A 22,853-nucleotide genomic window follows, 5' to 3' on the forward strand; every position below is an offset into this window, starting at 1 on the left:
TCATCTTTGCCAATTTTGATGCCTTTGATTTCCTTTTGTTGTCTGATTGCTGATGCTAGAACTTCCAACACTATGTTAAACAACAGCGGTGAGAGTGGGCATCCCTGTCGTGTTCCTGATCTCAGGAAAAAAGCTCTCAGTTTTTCCCCATTGAGGATGATGTTAGCTGTGGGCTTTTCATAAATGGCTTTGATGATGTTTAAGTATGTTCCTTCTATCCCGACTTTCTCCAGGGTTTTTATTAAGAAAGGTGCTGGATTTTGTCAAAGGCCTTTTCTGCATCGATTGACAGGATCATATAGTTCTTATCTTTTCTTTTGTTAATGTGATGTATCACGTTGATTGATTTGCGAATGTTGAACCAGCCCTGCATCCCAGGAATGAATCCCACTCGATCATGGTGAATAATTCTTTTTATATGCTGTTGAATTCGATTTGCTAGTATCTTATTGAGAATTTTTGCATCCATATTCATCAGGGATATTGGCCTGTAGTTCTCTTTTTTTACTGGGTCTGTGTCTGGTTTGGGAATCAAAGTAATACTGGCTTCATAGAATGAGTCTGGAAGTTTTCCTTCCCTTTCTATTTCTTGGAATAGCTTGAGAAGGATAGGTATTATCTCTGCTTTAAACGTCTGGTAGAACTCCCCTGGGAAGCCATCTGGTCCTGGACTCTTATTTGTTGGGAGATTTTTGATAACGGGTTCAATTTCTTCACTGGTTATGGGTCTGTTCAAGCTTTCTATTTCCTCCTGATGGAGTTTTGGAAGAGTGTGGGTGTTTAAGGAATTTGTCCATTTCTTCCAGGTTGTCCAATTTGTTGGCATATAATTTTTCATAGTATTCCCTGATAATTGTTTGTATCTCTGAGGGATTGGTTGTAATAATTCCATTTTCATTCATGATTTTATCTATTTGGGTCATCTCCCTTTTCTTTTTGAGAAGCCTGGCTAGAGGTTTGTCAATTTTGTTTATTTTTTCAAAAAACCAACTCTTGGTTTCGTTGATCTGCTCTACAGTTTTTTTAGATTCTATATTGTTTATTTCTGCTCTGATCTTTATTATTTCTCTTCTTCTGCTGGGTTTAGGCTGCCTTTGCTGTTCTGCTTCTATTTCCTTTAGGTGTGCTGTTAGATTTTGTATTTGGGATTTTTCTTGTTTCTTGAGATAGGCCTGGATTGCAATGTATTTTCCTCTCAGGACTGCCTTCGCTGCGTCCCAAAGCGTTTGGATTGTTGTATTTTCATTTTCGTTTGTTTCCATATATTTTTTAATTTCTTCTCTAATTGCCTGGTTGACCCACTCATTCGTTAGTAGGGTGTTCTTTAACCTCCATGCTTTTGGAGGTTTTCCAGACTTTTTTCTGTGGTTGATTTCAAGCTTCATAGCATTGTGGTCTGAAAGTATGCATGGTATGATCTCAATTCTTGTATACTTATGAAGGGCTGTTTTGTGATCCAATATGTGATCTGTCTTGGAGAATGTTCCATGTGCACTCGAGAATAAAGTATATTCTGTTGCTTTGGGATGCAGAGTTCTAAATATATCTGTCAAGTCCATCTGATCCAATGTGTCATTCAGGGCCCTTGTTTCTTTATTGACCGTGTGTCTAGATGATCTATCCATTTCTGTAAGTGGAGTGTTAAAGTCCCTTGCAATTACCACATTCTTATCAATAAGGTTGCTTATGTTTATGAGTAATTGTTTTATATATTTGGGGGCTCCGGTATTTGGCGCATAGACATTTATAATAGTTAGCTCTTCCTGGTGGATAGACTCTGTAATTATTATATAATGCCCTTCTTCATCTCTTGTTACAGCCTTTAATTTAAAGTCTAGTTTGTCTGATATAAGTATGGCTACTCCAGCTTTCTTTTGGCTTCCAGTAGCATGATAAATAGTTCTCCATCCCCTCACTCTCAATCTAAAGGTGTCCTCAGATCTAAAATGAGTCTCTTGTAGACAGCAAATAGATGGGTCTTGTTTTTTTATCCATTCTGATACCCTATGTCTTTTGGTTGGCGCATTTAATCCATTTACATTCAGTGTTATTATAGAAAGATACGGGTTTAGAGTCATTGTGATGTCTGTATGTTTCATGCTTGTAGTGATGTCTCTGGTACTTTGTCTCACAGGATCCCCCTTAGGATCTCTTGTAGGGCTGGTTTCGTGGTGACAAATTCCTTCAGTTTTTGTTTGTTTGGGAAGACCTTTATCTGTCCTTCTATTGTAAATGACAGACTTGCTGGAGAAAGGATTCTCGGCTGCATATTTTTTCTGTTCAATACATTGAAGATCTCGTGCCAATCCTTTCTGGCCTGCCACGTTCAAAAGAGAGATCAGTCACGAGTCTTATAGGTCTCCCTTTATAAGTTAGGGCACGTTTATCCCTTGCTGCTTTCAGAATTTTCTCTTTATCCTTGTATTTTGCCAGTTTGACTATGATATGTTGTGCAGAAGATTGATTCAAGTTACGTCTGAAGGGAGTTCTCTGTGCCTCTTGGATTTCCATGCCTTTTTCCTTCCCCAGTTCAGGGACGTTCTCAGCTATTATTTCTTCAAGTACCCCTTCAGCACCTTTCCCTTGCTCTTCCTCCCCTGGGATACCAATTATGCGTATATTATTTCTTTTTAGTGTGTCACTTAGTTCTCTAATTTTCCCCTCATACTCCTGGATTTTTTTATATCTCTTTTTCTCAGCTTCCTCTTTTTCCATAACTTTATTTTCTAGTTCACCTATTCTCTCCTCTGCCTCTTCAATCTGAGCTGTCATTGTTTCCATTTTGTTTTGCATTTCGTTTAAAGCGTTTTTCAGCTCCTCCTGACTGTTCCTTAGTCCCTTGATCTCTGTAGCAAGAGATTCTCTGCTGTCCTCTATACTGTTTTCAAGCCCAGCGATTAATTTTATGACTATTATTCTAAATTCACTTTCTGTTATATTATTTAAATCCTTTTTGATCAGTTCATTAGCTGTTGTTATTTCCTGGAGATTCTTCTGAGGGGAATTCTTCCGTTTGGTCATTTTGGATAGTTCCTGGAGTGGTGAGGACCTGCAGGGCACTTCCCCTGTGCTGTGGTGTATAACTGGAGCTGGTGGGCGGAGTCGCAGTCAGACCTGACGTCTGCCCCCGGCCCACCGCTGGGGCCACAGTCAGACTGGTGTGTGCCTTCTCTTCCCCTCTTCTAGGGGCGGGATTCACTGTGGGGTGGCGTGGCCCGTCTGGGCTACTTGCACACTGCTAGGCTTGTGGTGCTGGGGATCTGGCGTATTAGCTGGGGTGGGTAGGCAAGGTGCAGGGGGGCAGGAGGGGCAGGATTAGCTCGCTTCTCCTTAGGTGATCCACTTCAGGAGGGGCCCTGTGACAGCGGGAGGGAGTCAGACCCGCTGCTGGAGGGGTGGCTCCGCAGAACCACTGCGTTGGGTGCTTGCGAGGAGCAAGCAAGTTCCCTGGCCGGGACTGGTTCCCTTTGGGATTTTGGCTGGGGGATGGGCGAGGGAGATGGCGCTGGTGAGCGCCTTTGTTCCCCGCCAAACTGAGCTCTGTCGTCCTGGGGCTCAGCAACTCTCCCTCCCTTTGTCCTCCAGGCTTCCCACTTTCAGAGCAGAGCTGTTAACTTATGACCTCCCAGATACTAAGCAAGTCCTGCTTGCTGTCGGAACACACTTCGTCTGGCCCCTCCACTTTTGTGAGCCAGACTAGGGGTCTCTGCTTGGCCGGCGGGCTGCCCCTCCGCCCCGGCTCCCTCCCACCAGTCCATGGAGCGCACACCGCCTCTCCGCCCTTCCTACCCTCTTCCGTGAGCCTCTCGTCTGCACTTGGCTCCGGAGACTCCATTCTGCTAGTTTCTGGTGGTTTTCTGGGTTAGTTAGGCAGGTGTAGGTGGAATCTAAGTGATTAGCAGGATGCACGGTGAGCCCAGCGTCCTCCTAAGCCGCCATCTTCCCAGCAATCCCTTCGGTTCCTTTTAGAATATGTTTATAGATCTTTTTTTGCAATCCAGGTTATAGAGCTGAGTGGATTCTCTCATATCCTCCAATAGCATTTCTCATACTTTTGGTTCAAATTCAAATCTACTAACCAGTCTTCAGTGAATGACAGGGAAAGGATGAGAAAGTAGACTTGGCTGTCTCCCAGAAAGGATCCTTCTTTCTTCTCCACCGAGATCTTGGGAAGATGGCAACAAATAGATTTTCATGGAGAGGAGATTCAGGACTTGAGGTCAGGAAGGACTATTTATGAAAGAATATGCTAGACGTTTCCAGGTAGAACATCAATAATATTCCAATTATTTCCATATACCACAACTGGTTTATCCTTTCATCCACTGATGGACATTTAGGCTGTTTCTACCTTTTTGCTACTGTGAATAGTGCGGTAAAGGTGCGCTGCATAGGAAAGAGAATAATGTCCTGAGGCTGCTCTTCACGTGAAAGGCTCCACGAACAGGCAGCTATATTCTCACGAGATGAATTTTAGACACCTCGAATCTGCCAGAAGAGACTGCTGCACCTGAGGAAAATGAGTTGGTGCCTTTGGGTTGCTAAGGCAGGAAACTGTTTTGCCGCCAGGGCAAGAATTTACTTTTAAAAAAAGTTTTCATGGGGCCCCTGAGTGGCCCAGTCAGTTAAGCGTCTGACTTCGGCTCAGGTCATGGTCTCACGGTTTGTGAGTTCGAGCCCCGCGTCGGGCTCTGTGATGACAACTTGGAGCCTGGAGCCTTCTTCCTATTCTGTGTCTCCCTCTCTCTCTTCTCCTCCCCTGCTCACACGCTGTCTCTCTCTCAAAAATAAATAAAGATTATAAAAATTAAAAAAAAAAAAGCTTTCGTAATGATGGTAACTGGGGGAAAAAAGTAACAGAACTGTACTATGGATCACCTGGATCTCTGACCACCTTATAACCAAGGACTGCCACACGAGTTCAGTATCCACGTTTGCTTTGTGTTTAAAAGGCCATTGGCACCAAAAAATAAAACTTGAATTTTAACATGTTAATGAGAATAGAGCAAGACATACAAATCATGTATTTCTGCCAAAAGGCAGCCAAATTATATTTGATTTCTACTCAAGTAATGCTATAATAATGAACAGACATTTTGCAGTACTTAGAGAAATGGTTAGATTATTGAGTCATCAAAGTATTATGATAAATGTAAAAGAAGTTTATCCAATACAGTCAACCTGATTGCAGTAAGCCCATATTTATTTGTCTTTAGCTGTGATTTGATTCAGTAAAAGACTTATGTGAAATTATGATAAAAATTTTTTTCTTTAGGTTTTTGGTGTTTATATGTAAATGTACTTTGGTTTTATAATTATGAAACTTCAGTTGTATGTTTATATATACCTAAGCAAGATTGTAATAAATTTGAGAACCATGATTTTTTTTAATGTTTACTTGTTTATTTTGAGAGAGAGAGAGGGAGACAGAGTGTGAGGGAGCAGGGGAGGGGCAGAGAGAGAATTCCAAGCAGGCTCCATGCTGTCAGCACAGAGCCCAATGGATCTCACGAACCTTGAGATCATGATGGGAGCCAAAATCAAGAATCAGATGCTTAATCCGCTGAGCCAGCCATGTGCCAGCCCCAACCTTTTCTTTCTTTTAAAGGAGTCCACATAATATTTGAGTTTGGCAGTCCCTGTTGCTTATCTCTTTAGGTTTTGTGCTCTTGGTTCTTTGTTTTTAGAGGCAGGTGTGTGGCTGTAGAATCTGTGTCCTGTAGGAGTTGAAGTTTGTATTTTATTTATTCAAAGTATAATTTAAATACCTTCATTAATGAAGCTATCCTAGAACAAAAGAGGTATTAAAGAGAAACTATTTCTTTGTAAGTGTACTTCCATATTTTTCACAACTTTTCTTTTCACCGATAACTCTTAATTTCACAGGTAATCAGTATGCATTTCCAAAGATTTTGGCTATATTTGGGTCTTCTATTCATCTCAATTAATGCAGAATTTATGGATGATGGTGGTGAGATGGAAGATTTTGATGAAAATTCAGAAGAAATTGATGTTAATGAAGGTGAACTCTCCTCAGAGGTAAGGTTACTGCAAAATGAGTTGTAAATTATTCCTTCACAGAATATAGAGGAGAGTGACCTCTAAGATTCATTTCAGTTTTAATAGTAGTCATTTTCTAAATAAATAGAAAAACACTGCTTTTTTTCTAACTATTTCTTGCTGTGTTTTAGAATGCTCATGTATTACAGAAATTTGTGCATTGCACCTAGCACAGTTTTATTACTAAGTAAATATGCAGAAGATTTTTATTATCAAAATAGGAATTTGTCACTGACTAAAGAGTGCTGAGCACTTCTAAGAGAAAGGTTTTCAATCTTATTTTGGACACTGCTGGCCCTCTTCAGATAAAAGATAAGGTAGTGTCATTTGCAGTTCTAGAGATAAAATAAGTTGTTTTTCTTATTTCTCTGAGGAAAGGAGATGCTAAATAGGAGGATGAATTAGAAAGGGAGGTGGTAATGAGGTAGACATTTAATAAGGCTCACCTGCGTTTCTGGCTCATCATTGTTAAGATATGTTTTGAGGTGGTGACTAACAAGTCTGAAAAACCTTGAGATTTTTGTACATCTTGTCAATCCAGAAGAACTTTTACATTGAGGAATATTCATAGATAATATTGGGACGATCAGGAAATTTTTCAGAAATATTTTTGATGGTAAGAATGCATCAATTGTATTGTGTCAGCAACTGCTTAAATATATTATTGTTATAGACTTCACCTCACTTATTTTAGAGTTTTTTATTTGCAAATGAAAGTGTTGTTTAGCTGTTTAAGGTGATTATTCTTTCTCTTTTAAATTTTAAACTCCATGAGTACATTTCTTTTAAAACCTAGTTCTGCGATCTACAGAAAGTTAAGTAATCAAAGTGCTGATGATTAATTGAGATACAGCTACTACAACAGTCTTTGGAAGTTAAAACTTGAAATGAATTGAGAGATACCTGCCATTTTAACTGTATTAGGTGATAGTTGAAAAAAATGGTTGGAAAGGGAAAGAACAATTTCTGATGCTTCTAATTTTATAGTATTATAAGCATGTAGTAAAAGTAATCTAGACACAGTAAAATGTAAATAAAGGGCAATATAAACTTCTGGTGATTTAAAGAGTGATCTAATAGAAAGAAGCCTCATGGTACCATTGTTCATTTTGCCAGTCCATAAAAATATAGAGAACAGTAAAGTTGTAATTCAGTAAACTTCATGAAAAATTGGCAATTTCAGGGGCACCTGGGTGGCTCAGTCCATTGGGCATCCAACTTCAGCTCAGGTCATGATCTCACGTCTGTGAGTTCAAGCCGCGTGTCGGGCGCTGTGCTGACATCTTGGAGCCTGGAGCCTGCTTCGGATTCTGTGTCTCCCTCTCTCTCTGCCCCTACCCCGCTCGCGCTCTTTCTCTCTCTCAAAAATAAATAAACATTAAAAAAAATAAAGAAAGAAAAATTGGCAATTTTGATAGCAGAATTTTGACCCTGTCAGTAATTATGTGGAATTGTGTTTGATTATTAATATCCACCCCCCTTAAATAGACAGGAAAAGTACTCTCAGGTTAGGGTAGAGACAGTGAATAGAGAAAGTACTTCTGAATTCTTTTACCTAAAGGCTGAAAAAAGAAATCTCGTAATCATATACATAAAATTACAGAGCTTGATTCAGAAACGACCCAGATTGATCTATTACTTTAGGCAAAATTTTATTTGTTCATCAATTCAAATTACGTTTTGATAATTTGTCAATAAATTATTTCTAATCTTTTAAATTGTTTTGCTGATATGTTCTATACAGCATAATGGTTAAGTGTATAAGCTTTGGAGCCAAACAGCCTTAGTTCATATCATGTCCCAAAACTATCTAACTGTGCCACAGTGGGCAAGTTACTTGGCCTCTGTCACGCAGTTTCATCATATGTAAAATGGGTGCAATAATAGTATTTTGCTCATAGAAGTATTATGAGTATTAAAAGAGCCACCATATAACCACCACCAATATCACTGTCATCATCATACCAGCTAACACTACAGAACACTTGAAACCATTTTTTGCAGATAATTGCTTTACAGTGCTTTCTGTATTGAATCTTTCTCTTCTCTGGGTTCCTAATCTCTCAAAATGGTATCTTCATCCTCTATCATGTAACAGTGAAATTTAAGAGTTGATATTAAACTTGTCTACATGCTTACTAAGTTTTTCATCCTGCATGTGTTAGACCATGCTCTGTCCTCTGTCTTTGATGATTTATATTCCCAAATGTTGTCACCTGTTAGAATCCTTTCAAGGCCATGCCAGCTGTGTCATGAGGCTTTCTCTAGAACTTTTTCCCATCCTTCCTGTGTTGGAAGGACTCAGTGTATTCTTTATTTGCATTTACAGTATTTTTCTCATCATTGTATCTTTTACATTCTCTTGTACCTTATCACACTAGGATACAAAGTTTTGAGGTCATGTCACCTTTTATCTGTTTTACCTATATGTGCATTGCATATTAGGTTCTTAACTAGTGAGATTATTTAATTAAAGTATTTGTGAAGATGAATAACTTTAGATTTTAAAAAATCTATTTTCTAGATTAAATATAAGACACCTCAACCTATAGGAGAAGTATATTTTACAGAAACTTTTGATAGTGGAAGGTTGGCTGGGTGAGTATTCATTCAAGAGAATGTTTTCTTTGATTTAATTAGCATTTTCAAAGTTATTGGCCTATTAAAATTGCCTCTACTACAGAACTATAAAAAATTTTTAAGTATTCTATTTGGCGCTGTAAACCAGTACCATTTTTGTTATTGATAGAAATGTTTAACTTGGAGAGTTACTCATTTATACAAAGAAAATATGCAAATGAATTACAAATATAAAGGAAAAAAATTATACCATTTCTTCATTCCTAAGGACTGATATTAATGATAAACTTCAGATGACAAATTCAAATTATTGTCCCATCCTAAATATTGCTAAAAAAGTAAATGCCACTATTTATTGATTTTTATATGCCAGACACTGTCCCAAGTAGGTAGCTCAGTACTATATTTATCTCCATAGCTTTATCGCCTTACAGGTGAGGAAACTGAGGCTTAGTTTATCTGAAGTGTGATCATACAGCTAGTAAATTGTGGATTCCAAATGTGTTTGGACTCTAGCCTTGTGAGATTATGTATGGGCATCCTTATTTAGCCTCTAAGCATTTAGTTTTTAATGAGAAGTGACTATTGGGTATCTTTTGTTGTGTTTCTAGTATATGTTGTGTCTATAAATTGCTGGCTTTACTTTTAATGATACGTATTTGCTTTCATCTTTATTTATAGGTGGGTCTTATCAAAAGCTAAGAAAGATGATACAGATGAGGAGATTTCCATATATGATGGTAAAATATTTATTTAAATATTCAATATAACCAGTATGATCCAGAGTTCACTACCTTTTAAAATTATATTTCTATTATATATATGTAATATATATAATATATGAGGTCTGGGGCTCCGTCATGTTTCCACAATAGAATGTTCAGCCTTAGGGGCGCCTGGGTGGCTTGGTCGGTTAAGCGTCCGACTTCGGCTCAGGTCATGATCTCGCGGCCCGTGAGTTCAAGCCCCGCGTCGGGCTCTGTGCTGACCGCTCAGAGCCTGGAGCCTGTTTCAGATTCTGTGTCTCCCTCTCTCTCTGCCCCTCCCCTGTTCATGCTCTGTCTCTGTCTCAAAAATAAATAAAAACGTCAAAAAAAAATATTAAAAAAAAAAAAAAAAGAATGTTCAGCCTTATATCTCCTTTCTGATATTTCTGGAGGTCTCTGGGTGACCCATACTTAAGCCACCATCTGGTTTCCTGACTCGAAAGAGTTGAATTTTTACTCCAGTGCAGTTAGTCACTGCATTTCCTGCAGCAGTATTTCCCAGGCTACTGCTGTTCTGTGGTGGTTCAACTCCAGCATGGGCACACCTAGATCAGGTTGTAAGTCAGGGCAAGATCCTCTTAGCAAGTGTGAAACAGGGTAATTAATGAGAGCTACTAGTTACATGGCTACTCCTGGAGCCCATATCTCCAGGCCTTAATGTCTACTTTCGTTGGTTGATAGGATTATCTTCAAGCTTAGCCATAGAAAAAAAAATGTCCTATATGCAGGGGTCATCTTTTCTTCCCTAATAGGATGACAAAAGAACTTCTTTTTCCTTTTAGTCTAAAATCAGCCTCTTCCTTGGTTGTATGCTAAAGCAAGATCAGCCTCTTCTCATAGTGACTGGTAGTGGGAGTTCTCTTTCTCTCAGAGGACCTCATACCCATAAGGGTATGACCTCACACTCAGACTCCAACAGGCAGATACATGAGAACAGTAACAAAACAGATAATAGCTTGTGTTGGATGTCAGCTGTCTAATTCCTTTTCATAGTTTGTTTTAATGTGAGATGAAAATCATGCCTGCATGTCTTTCTTTGCAGTGTTCTCCATCCTCAGAACTCCTCTGGGTTTTTTTGTGTTTATATTCTCCAAAAAGAACTCTGCCATATGCACAGATCAAGCAATATTGCATTCAGTCCAAATCCATTTAGAGAAAAGAATAATTTCACCCAAAGAAGCAGGAAGTCTGCAGATGTGTAACATGACCTAAAATATGCCCGCAGAGATACACATTATCAAACAGAATATTTGGCTTAAAACACCTAGGTTTAGGGGCACCTGGCTGGCTCAGTCAGTAGAGCATGCAACTCTTGATCTCAGAGCTGTATGTTTGAGCCCCATGTTGAGTGTAGAGATTACTTAAAAAAAAAAAAATCTTAAAAAAAAACTATGTTTAGACTACTTTCCAGTTTTTTTCAAGAACTTTGGGTAGATAATTGTTTCACATTTGTATTTTAGTTTCCTAAAATTAAGATATACTCTTACAAGTGAGTTTAAATCTCTGTTTCTTGATGGACAAAAGTGTCTTTTAACATTTAAATGAATCTTTTCTTTAGCTTAAAATTAAAATCAAACAAGGAAGCAAACAAACAAACAAAAAAACCAAGCTTCTTAGCACTGAAGTTTGGTCTGTAGTCTCATTAAACATAAATATCCATGAAAATAATTTTCTCACATATTAGATTTAGTATAGTTTTTGAATGATTTTTACCAGTGTCTTAAAAGCAACTTTGAAAAATATGGAATCAAAGTTCTAGATGCTAAAAATGGTGTTTTGGATATTGATAGTAGCAGTGTTGTTTATAAATTGGTTAGTGGAGGGGCACCTGGGTGGCTCAGTCAGTTAAGCATCTGACTTCAGCTCAGGTCATGATCTCACAGTCCATGGATTCAAGCCCTGCAATGGACTCTGTGCTGACATTCGGAGCCTGGGACCTGTTTCAGATTCTGTGTCTCCCTTTCTCTCTCTGCCCCTTCCCTGCTCATGCTCTGTCTCTCTCTCTCAAAAATAAATAAACATTAAAAAAAAAAAAGTGGTAGTTGAGATTAATATTATGTTCTTTTGCAAGAGAATTTATTATTCACAATAGTTAATGACAGCTTCTGTCAAGTGCCACTTGAATAAAGCTCATTCTGAGCTTTTCAGGAGTAAGCAGATCTGTGAAACATGTGCTGGGATGTAGAGTTTGCATTTGGAGTAGACCTATTTACATTTTTAGATTAAGTTATTAATAAAAGTACAAATGTTTAATAAATACCAGTTCTTTAAGTGACCAACTTTCAGGATATAAAAGCTGTGAATTCCTTTTTAAAGAAAAATGTTTGTTTATTTATTTTGAGAGAGACAGAGAAGGTGCACGCCCCTACATGAACTGGGAGGGACAAAGAGAATCCCAAGCAGGAACCAAACTACGGTATCATGACCTGAGCCAAAATCAAGAATCTGACACTTAACCAACTGAGCCACCCAGATGCCCCTTAAACTGTGTGAATTCTTTTTAAAATTTTATTTATATCAGAATATATATTCACTGGTATTGTCTAGAATTTGGCTAAGTGATAAATTAATAGCAAGTTATTATTTATTTGGAATTGGAAAAACCTCTTGTCATTGGGCAATAATTACCCTGTCACAAGTTTTCTAAAATTAAAGCACTAGATGGTACCTTTTTCATAGCTGATAAATATATGTGCATAATTGCAAAAAAAAAAAGACAAGATAGTTTAAAAAATTCTTTGCTATAAATATCCTGAAAATCCTAAAGATGAAGTTGTTATTCCTTAAAAGAAGACCTTTGATTTTGGTCAGGTTAGTAGTGATAATACAATTTATCATCAATGTGAGAGAATAAATATCAAATGAATTCATCTTTTTTAGAAAGGTATAGTGTAACCAAATGAGGGAGAGAAAAGGAAAAGAAACCTATGAAATGGATTTTATAAAACTCAATAAATTCTGCACAGTGATAGACAGACCAAAAATTATTTCTCTCTGATTCATGATTGTTCAGGTTCCTGTACTATTGTTTTGTTTTGTTTTTTGTTTTAGAAAGGAAAACAAGTAATATAAAGAGCATTTATGATTCATAAGTGCCTGTTAATAAATATTCCAAGTTGGTATAATGCTGAAAAATAGCTAGTTTTTGCTAAATTGAGTTTCATTGGGAATTGACAGTACCTATAATTTTCAAAGCTAGAACATTTTATACAAATTAATAGAAGTTGGTTATTTTCTATTCTAAAGAGAAAAAAGGAGAAAAGTCCAACATGCAACTTTTGGGCTACCGGCAACCCATGGAACTTTACAACGTTTGTAGCCCCAAATGTAATTCCAGGAGCTGTCTGATCTTAAACATGGAAAATCCCAGCCCAGAGAGGAGCGAATGCAACTTTGCCATTATTATAGCTTAGTGCTTATCCAGTGCTTGCTACTTTCTTGGCCAAAAGTTCTGAGAGCTAATTGGCCTAGCCTGAGAACAGTGACCTTAATTTGTGTTTATTGGGCATACAGTTTTCAAAATAAAATTTAAATCCCCACAGTACCTTTTGCAAAGTAAAGAAAGCAGCTGATGAGTATCATATATTGCAAAACAGACCGACGCAAACTGCTTATTTTGTGTTAAGGAAACTCTTTATCTCCTATGTAATTTTAAAATATATCATTTTAGGGGTGCCTGGGTGGCTCAAATCGGTTAAACGTCTGTCCAGCTCTTGGTTTTGGCTCAGATCATGATCTCGTAGTTCATGGGTTCCAGCCCTGTGTCAGGCTCTGTGCTGACAGTGCAGAGCCTGCTTAGGATTCTTTCTCTCTCTCTGTCGCTGCTCCTGCCTCTCTCGTGCTGTCTCTGTCTCTCTCAAAATAAATAAATAAACTTAAAAAAATAAAAATAAAATTTATCATTTTAAAAATACAGCATTTGATGGGGTGCCTAGGTGGCTGCGTCGGGTAAGCGTCTGACTTGGGCTCAGGTCATGATCTCACAATCTGTGATTCTAGCCCTCTGACAGCTCAGAGCCTGGAGCCTGCTTCAGATCCTGTGTCTCCCTCTCTCTCTCTGCCCGTCCCCTGTTCACGCTCTGTCTCTGTCTCAAGAATAAATAAACATTAAAAAAAAAAAATACAGTATTGCTAGATCATGCTACAAACCATATTTTGTAATTTCATTGATTAAAAAGTCAGAGAAATACAATCTAATTTTAGCTAAGAAAATGAAACTATTCTCTACTAAGATAAAAAAAAGGAGTGGGCATGCATACAATTGCAGATATTATTTCCTGTTTTTCAAATTTTGTTCTATTTTTCGCAAATCAGCCTTCATAAAAAAATCTTACTAGTCACCACTGCTGATAAATAATTTATAAGTCATTGTTTTTGGTTTTCGTTTAATCTGCTTTGCTTTATATTTTAGGAAGATGGGAAATAGAAGAATTGAAAGAAAACCGAATACCTGGTGACAGAGGGCTGGTGTTGAAATCTCAAGCAAAGCATCATGCGATATCTGCGACATTAGCAAAACCCTTCATTTTTGCTGATAAACCTTTGATTGTTCAGTAAGTTTTATTATGTTTTACAGTACTTTCTCTGAAATGTATGTTAGTTTTGTATAATTTGGCTTCTGAATATAGCTATGAAGGGTATAAAATGGGTATAAAAGTCCAGATTTCCTTTTCAGTTTCACTTACTTAAATACAGAAGGCATAAATACGTACAGGCACTCTGAGGTTTTGAGTAAAAGGAAGGTTAATTTAAAAGTTTTATAATATGTACTGTAATATAAAAAATTCTGCCACCGTAGACCGTATAATACATACTAAAATCACCATTTTTATTTTAGCTCTTTTCTTAAAATTACTTACTGTTAAGATATTAATCTCAGTATATTCAGAATAGAACCATAAATATTGCTGCTAAACCAGTGATAAGATTCAAAGGAAACAAATTTATTTTAAAAAAGATACACATATATGGATCAGTGTCTTCTAAGCATCGACCCCTTTTAAGCATTTTTTAATGGCTATTTTTATTTTTGAGCAAGAACAGAGCTATGAATGGGGGAAGGACCGAGAGAGGGGGGACACAGAATCCAAAGCAGGCTCCAGGCTCTGAGCTGTCAGCACAGAGCCTGATGCGGGGCTCGAACTCACAAACTGAGATCGTGACCTGAGCTGAAGTCAGACACTCAACCGACTGAGCCACCCAGGCGCCCCAGCATAGACCCCTTTTAAAGGGCACATGTTTTCACAATCCTTCACTCCCCCATAGTGTGACATAAATTAGTTTTATTATGATGTTGCTTACATGTACACTGTCAGGTATAAATTCCTCAAGTTTCACCTATATAAAACTGATACAAAACAAAATCCACTTACACGAATACAATTACAAAGTCAAAAAATTCAAATTAAAAGCAAAGAAAAGGAAATGTATAAATGTTATTTTCTACCTTATGTTAGAAGATTTGGCTACCCAGAGTTAGTTACAACACAAAGAAGTATCATTAACTATGAAGTTTATCACTCTAGAACCCCTTCAGTATTTTTGTTAACATGTTTAACATGTTCTCCACATAGTATAAAATGCCATTCTGTGTTTTAGAAAATTTTTAAAACATGGCATTTGGCATCATTGGCTTAATTTTTCACTTGTGTTGTCTTGACTTAGCTGCATTTTCATGTCAATAAATTTAAATTTTTGAATAATGTCAAAGAGCATATGATTATTATTTTAGCAAATTAAAAATATTTTTACAGTTACTTATTGGAACTAATATTTGAGCTTGATATTATTTATCATTATTCAGGGTTTGGTTTTTCTTTTTTCTTAAAGTTTGAAAGTAATCCTATTCTGTTGAAACTTAGGTGAATATAATATCACTTTCTATTTTGACCCTTTGTGGCTTAAATGAAAAGATCAAGGGAAATAATATAGAATTTAATATTTTCAGAGTAAAATGAATCAAATATAGTATTTTCAGAAAGTATAAATCACCACTAGGCAAGTAAGCAAAAGTAGAAGCAAAGATTAGGTAATAAGTCTAGAAGAAATATTAAAGTAATTGTGAAATTATATCCTCAAAAAGGAAGAAGGGGGCCAAGAATTGAATAGCAGTCTTTGATACGCTTACAAACAATTTGGAGAAGGAGAGTGAATGTCTTCTCTTAATACTGATGAAATGGGACAAATAAAGAAATTTTATATTAACTACTATAAATACTGTGGATTTATAATATAACTTTGCTCAAAACCTTTTCCCAAATTGTGTACAATTTGTGTAATATGCGTTATGTGGTCATATAAGTTTTAGAAACTAAGAATATCCTAACTTTTGACATAAGGAAGCATATTTGCTTGCCCGTTAAAGGTTTTGAAAACTTCTACAGGTAAAAACCTTTTTCTAACTTTAATACTTTGTTTTCCAGACATACTTGACTACAGAATTCTTTCCCCCTAATGATAATTACTGTTTCATAAGACGGTATGGGAAATGATACTCTAAAAGAGAATCAGGTTGCCATATACTCTAATATATCCTCATTTTTCCTGTGATTAAACGATAACAGCCGTCAAGCTATATGATACACATTTCACTCATCTCTAATCCATTGTGAATTATTTATAATCTGCACAAGTTAATGATTTGAAAACTCTGAAAGTTTGCAGTGTAAGAAATAGATGTAACAATGGGTCTAGACATAATACAACAACAAAACTATATTATATTTATAGAGACACTTTACAGAATTGTTTTTTTTCAGTTCTTACCTTCTCACAGAACCCTTTGTACTTAGATCACCTATAATAAAAGTATCTTTTTATTTTACCTAAAATAGTTAATATTTACCTTTAATTCACACCATGGACCATTTCTTTTACTTTATAATCTTTAAAAACATGTTCCATGAGAAAAAAAATCTCTTTTTCAGCTACTGCTTAAAATAAATATAAGGGCAAGGTTTGAGGAAAACAGATTGTCCTTTATTTAAAAAATGAAAAAGAACAAAACAGACCCTTTCTTCTGGTCATAACAGAAGCTAACATTTTGGACATCTGGCCTTTGCTGTACATGGTATTATTTAATCATCACTGTCCTTTGAGGTCTGTGAGCTTGAATAACTTGCCTTTCCTAGGTGTCACTAGAGTAAGTGGCAGAATCAGGAATAAATCTCAGGTCTTTCTGGCTCCAAATTACATGCTTGTAACCACTGTTGTAGACTTCTTGAGAAACAAAGCAGAGTGGAAATTAGTGGGGAAAGATCACCATAATCTGGCAACTCAGAGTCACTTAAAGTTTTACTATATTTCCTTTGTTCTTTTCGGTGCAAAATATATACACTAATTGGGTTCAAACTGTCAAAAGTTTCGTATGCTTTTTTTTTTTTTTAACTTTTGTGTCACTAAAGTTTTTTTAGAAACAAATGAAACTACAGTCCTTTCTTAAAATTATCACTGGTTTCTGTTACTTCTCTAGTTCTCACTTCTTTTTCTTTTAATTCATCAAGCCAAATCACAACCATTTTGGTTTTTACTGTTTTTCACTGTGAGGGCCATTTCATTGATCATTTCACATGTAATTCATTACTTTACCAAAAATCTCTCCTAAATACTGCTCGATATGCCTACATCTTTGCCTAAGAAAGATTATTTTCTTTAAAAAAACAAAATAACAAAAAACTCTTGCTGGAAATGACACGGTGTTGCAAATCCATGAAAAGGCTCTCTTGTCGGTTCATTCTTCCAGTTGTTTTTCTGCATTTCCTGGCCATTGAGGTGTGAAGTACTCCAGGTTATTGACTGAGATTATGAAATCTCTTTGCTGGATGTATTTAATTAAATGTATGAGCTATTTAACATGTAGGCGTAGTTGAACTACAATACAAATTAGTGAACTGGGTATTTAAGATCTATCAGCAATTTCTTAGAAATCTATTGCTGTAGCTATCGTCCTCAGTTTTTGTTTTTTAGTTTATAAAGATATATGTATAGTGTACACCTTATCTGACTTTGAAGTTTCCTGTTCTAGTTTTAAAGCATCTTATTCTTAATTCAGCAGTTTTGATGGAAAAAATTATGGCAACAAGTTGGCTGACTTTTCTGATTATAATCATTCTATTAATATTTTAAGAATGTGCATAGAAAAAGCATGTCTGCTTATTCCCTACACGTTGTGGATATGCTTTATTTGAGCTTCTGGTAATGTAAAACATTTATGTTTAAATGAATTGAGAATAATACATTCGGTTTGAAGAGCGATTAGTAATTTTTTATTTATCAGCAGTATGATTCTTTTTCCCTTCATTTAGATATGAAGTAAATTTTCAAGATGGTATTGATTGTGGAGGTGCATACATTAAACTCCTAGCAGACACTGATGGTTTGAATCTGGTATGATATTTTAATGTTTAAGAAAACCGTATTAAAGTTTATAATATTTTTAAGAAGCAATTGATAAAGCTGAAATTTTTATTTTAACTGAAATTGAAAAGAACCTTAAAAATCTTTGTCCAAATGAGTCTGTATAGTTTTCAGAGTGCGCCTTCCAGTTTCATATGCAGCTATGTTACTTGATGGCATCAGTTTTGTAATCTTTAGCAAAATAATAGTTTGCTGTGTCTATAAGTAAAAAAATAACATGGTGCTTATAAATGTCATGGAAAGATCAGCTTAGAGTTATTTTCTTTACAAATTAAGAATCATAAGTTTGTTCAGAGAAGTAAAATAACGGAGCAAAGCAGTAAAACGAAATGGTCAAACCACCAAATATAAAAGGTGGGCCAGTTCAGGAGTTGGCAGTCCCCAAAAATAACAGGTTAAAAATATTTTCATAATGAAGCAAGTGTATTAGAACTGTTTTGAAGGTTGGAGGCGTTTCTTGTAGCATTCTCCTATAGGGGGCTGTATTAGGGCTTCTGCGTATAATGGACATAAGATAAATGAGGCATCAATGAGATATTTGTCAGAATGCATGGCTATGCCGAGGCCGTGAAACATATTAGAGTTAGGTAAAGGGGAGGCCGTTTGTAGTATATGTTGAAGGTTTTGGGTATTGAAAGGTGACTGTCACTCAAAGCTATAATGACATAATGAAATTAAGTGCCAGGTATTTTTCTAAGCACTTTACCTGATTAACTCAGTAAGTCCTCAGAGAAACCTTTAAGGTAGGTACTATTATTATCTCCATACTTGAGAGGTGATGAAACAGGACTATAGCAAAACCAAGAAATTTGTTCAGGGCCATATACAGCTGGTTAAGTGGCAGTGGTAGCATTTGTATCCCATTATCTGACAACGGATCCCATGCTTTGAACCAACAGGCCATGCCAGATAAAGAGAAATTACTGGTAGTAAGATAGGGAGCATGTCTCTGTGTCTGTTTTTATGTCTGAGTCTCTCTTCACCATGTGCTCAGGAAGGTCATTTTCTGGTATCTTCTTGAAAAATAGTAATGGGTAATCATTAAGGTCATTAGTGTGCTTTTCTCTATGCTTAAATTTTCTGAACAAAATATTAATAGTTCAGATTTAATTTAATAAAGTAATTCAAGTTTATTATGATGTTGCTAGGGTGGTTTCAGCATCTCCTGCATCTTCAAGAAGTAGCATGTGCATTTTTAAAAAATCTACTTTTGAAGTAAAACTTTTTTCCACATCCTTTATTGTCACTTGTGTCAAATGATTCTTTGGTGAATTAGCATTCAATAGATCTTCATAACCTCTACCCGGTTGGATAGAATAGAAAAATTCATTAAATACTCTAATTCTGGACTAATCCCTACACTCATCTCTCTTTGAAGGAAAACTTTTATGATAAAACATCCTATACCATTATGTTTGGACCAGATAAATGTGGAGAAGATTATAAACTTCATTTTATCTTCAGACATAAACATCCCAAAACTGGAGTTTTTGAAGAGAAGCATGCCAAACCTCCAGATGTAGACCTTAAAAAGTTCTTTACAGACAGGAAGACTCATCTTTATACCCTTGGTATATCCTTTTAATTCATTCATTAATTCAAAAATATTTGCTGACTACCTTTATTTCATGGCAAGGGATTTGGGAGAAATAAACATTGATCCTACCCTTGAGGCGCTTATCTTTTTAGGATAATTATAATGCATATAGTGCAGGTAGAAAGTAAAATGCCATATGAGAGGTGCAGATGAGGTACAGTTAAGAGTTCAAAATCAATATTACTTCCAGTTTGGAGACACAGAGAAAACGTTTTGTTTTTTTATCTTTAATTTTTTTTTAATGTTTATTTATTTGAGAAAGAGAGAGAGAGAGAGAGAGAGCGCGAGCATGAGTGGGGGAAGGGCAGAGAGAGAAGGAGACACAGAATCTGAAGTAGGCTCCAGGCTCTGAGCTGTCAGCACAGAGCCTGACGTGGGGCTTGAACTCACAGGCTGCGAGATCATGACCTGAGCCGAAGTTGGATGCTCAACCAACTGAGCCACCCAGGCGCCCCCAGAGAAAACTTAGAGATTATATATTAACTAGTCTTGAAATGTAGATGGAACCTGGAAGATAGGAGAAGAAAAGGAAATTTGAGGTGATATGACATTAGTGGTACTATAAGAATAGAAAAGATTAAAAAGGAAAAAGTTCTTGATGCCAAGCTAAGAAACTTGGACTTTACAAGTAGTTGAATTATTGTTACTTCCTACCTCATGGTAGTTGTAGCACATATTTAAACTTGGAAAGGGAAAGTATTGAGCAACCATTATATTAACGTACTTAGCTTTACTTTGTAAATAGGAGTTTGCATAGACATTGATCGGGAGGAACGTTGTAAGGAATTGATTCTCCTCTTCCCAAGTACATACAGTTATGGAGCTTTGATGTGTCGATGATTATTTAAGATCACAGCGTGTCAGAATCTGAAGGACAGCTCCATCCAAGACTAAGATATTTCAGTTCTCTTTCCAAAGACTTCAGTGGCAGAAACATTGAAGTTGTCTGCCAAGGCAATGACCAATTTTATTTTTAATGTCCGCATTTATATCAAAGAGCTTTTTCTAAAGTTGGAAAATAGAACTGGATGTTTTGAGGAACGTAAAGTAAAAGTAATGAGAAGTTATAACTAGAATAGAACAAATAAATTTCATTAGACTTTGTACAAATTTGGGGAAAAGCAACTTGGTATAATATATCAAAGACTGTAAGAGGATTATGTGTTTTGAAACCACAATTCCATTTTAAGGAATTTATCCAAAGAAAATAATCCAAAAGAAAGAAAATGAGCTATGTGTGGAAATAATACTGTAAATTTAAAGCAACCCAAATGTTATAGTAGGAATTTTATATGCAGTACAAAAATGATAACTATGAAAATATTTAGCAACAAGGGAAAATGTTTACAATATTAAAATGTTAAAAGAAAATGAGATATAAAGTGGAAGTAGATTATTGTAGGGGCCACTAGGCAAATTATGCAAGCAAATAGAAAGACCAGGAAAAAAAAAGAACTAATTGTCATTAGTCACCTGATACATACCATGCTCTGTGCTAGGTACTTGGTTTAGAACCATCATGTGAGGTGAACAGTTTCTTTCTATTGTACCTTAACTTAGGTTAAGTAACTCGCTCTAGGAAATAAAAGTAATTGGTAGATCTAGAATTGAAATTCAAGTCTGACTCTTAAACACTTGCTTTCTTACTACTATACACAAAAACTTTGTAGTACTAGGATTATTGAATGACTTTAAAAATTTTTCCTGTAGGGGTGCCTGGGTGGCTCAGTGGGTTGGGTGACTGACTTTGGCTCAGGTCATGATCTCGCAGTTTGTGAGTTTGAGCCCCGCGTCAGCTCTGTGCTGACAGCTCAGAGCCTGGAGCCTACTTCAGATTCTGTGTCTCCCCCTCCCTCTACCCCTCCCCTGATCATGCTCTGTGTCTCTCTGTCTCTCAATAATAAATAAATGTTAAAAAAAATTTTTTTAAATTTTTTCCTGTACTACTAATATATTTCTGTAACATTATTTTATAGTTGTTCTAAGAACTTTACAGAGTACACCTTTAAAGGCATAAAATCCAATGTCTTTTATTGTAAATTCATTTAAAATATTTTAATACAGTTTTAGACAAAGGTGTCTTTTCACATATTAGGATTTGTCGTGTGCTTTTTTGTTTTTTCATGGTAATTTTTAAACATTTCAGTTGCAGAATTTATTCAGAACATTCTTTTCAAGATTTTTCTTGAGAAATGCCTTTTTTGAATTAGGAAGAATCTAGTACTTTTTTACATTTAAGATCTTACTCTTAGCTCTGCTTAAATCTTGACTTTTTCCCTACGTACTAATATAGTTTTATAATCTCAGCTGCAGTAGAAGAGGAAATATTGGAGAAAAAAGGGAGAAAACACAGAGTGTTGCATTATATGAATTTGTATATAAATTACAGTATTTGATTTTGGTATAAGTAATTTGGCATTGTTTTTACTGAAACCTCTAGAGATTGTTCTTGCTTTAGAACTATTTCTTCAGAACGTGGTAGCCCGCTTACTAATTAAGTCAGGACAATCCTGACATTCATCGATAGCTCCTACTTCTTTAGCTTATTGAAAAGCACATGTTAGACATCTATTTTCATCTAACATTCCTTCCAAAGATCTAAAATTTACCCAGTGACCATACCATCCAAGTTTACAGTGGAGAGAGCTTTTATTTTGTCATTACAAGGGATAAGGGGTCCTTTATGAAACTTGGCTTGGATAGTTAATTAGTTTTAGAGATGGGGGAAGAGCAGAAGGAGAAAGAGAGAGTGAATCTTTTTTTTTTTTTTTTTAACTTTTTTTAATGTTTATTTTTGAGAGAGAGACAGAGCATGAGTGGGGATGGGGAAGGGGCAGAGAGAGAGAGGGAGACACAGAATCTGAAGCAGGCTCCAGGCTCTGAGCTTTCAGCGCAGAGCCTGACATGGGGCTCCAACTCAAGAGCTGTGAGATCATGATCTGAGCCGAAGTCAGATGCTTAACCAAATCAGCCACCCAGGTGCCCCTGGAAAGAGAGAATCTTAAGCAGGCTCCATGCTGGGCTTGATCTCACAACTGTGAGATTATGACCTGATCTGAAATCAAGAGTCAGATGCTTAACCAACTGAGCTATCCAGGTGCTCCTGGCTTGGGTACTTTTAGAGAGCTAACATTCACCTCCAAACAAACATATGTGTAAACTTGAATATTTTCCATCAACCTTAAGATATTTTACACTACAGTGTATGTATCATTGAATTTGAAATATCATTAACTTGAAAATTTTCTAGGAAATGGTAGTCATGCATCAATGTTAATTTCTTGATTTGGGTGACTAGATTGAAGTTATATAGGAGAATGTCCTTGTTTGTAGGAAATATGCATTAAAACATTCAGGGATGATGTGTATGAGGTTAGTAAATTAATTTCAAGTGGTTCATGAAAAAATAAAGTTCTTCATAGTGTACTTGCAAG

General features: G+C 36.2%; 1 protein-coding gene across 1 annotated transcript in view; it reads left to right on the top strand.

Moving 5' to 3' along the window:
- Nucleotides 1-22,853, top strand: part of CLGN (calmegin) — a 62,574-nt gene that overhangs the window by 18,329 nt on the left and 21,392 nt on the right. Inside the window, exons 2-7 of the mRNA XM_042935440.1 lie at nucleotides 5,887-6,039; nucleotides 8,585-8,658; nucleotides 9,322-9,380; nucleotides 13,819-13,960; nucleotides 17,711-17,792; nucleotides 19,201-19,393. Coding sequence (XP_042791374.1) covers nucleotides 5,896-6,039; nucleotides 8,585-8,658; nucleotides 9,322-9,380; nucleotides 13,819-13,960; nucleotides 17,711-17,792; nucleotides 19,201-19,393 — 694 coding nt within the window. The 5' untranslated portion in view covers nucleotides 5,887-5,895. The remainder of the gene's footprint in view (nucleotides 1-5,886; nucleotides 6,040-8,584; nucleotides 8,659-9,321; nucleotides 9,381-13,818; nucleotides 13,961-17,710; nucleotides 17,793-19,200; nucleotides 19,394-22,853) is intronic.

This window comes from Panthera leo, chromosome B1 (genome assembly GCF_018350215.1).
Source record: "Panthera leo isolate Ple1 chromosome B1, P.leo_Ple1_pat1.1, whole genome shotgun sequence".
NCBI classification, from domain to species: domain Eukaryota; kingdom Metazoa; phylum Chordata; class Mammalia; order Carnivora; family Felidae; genus Panthera; species Panthera leo.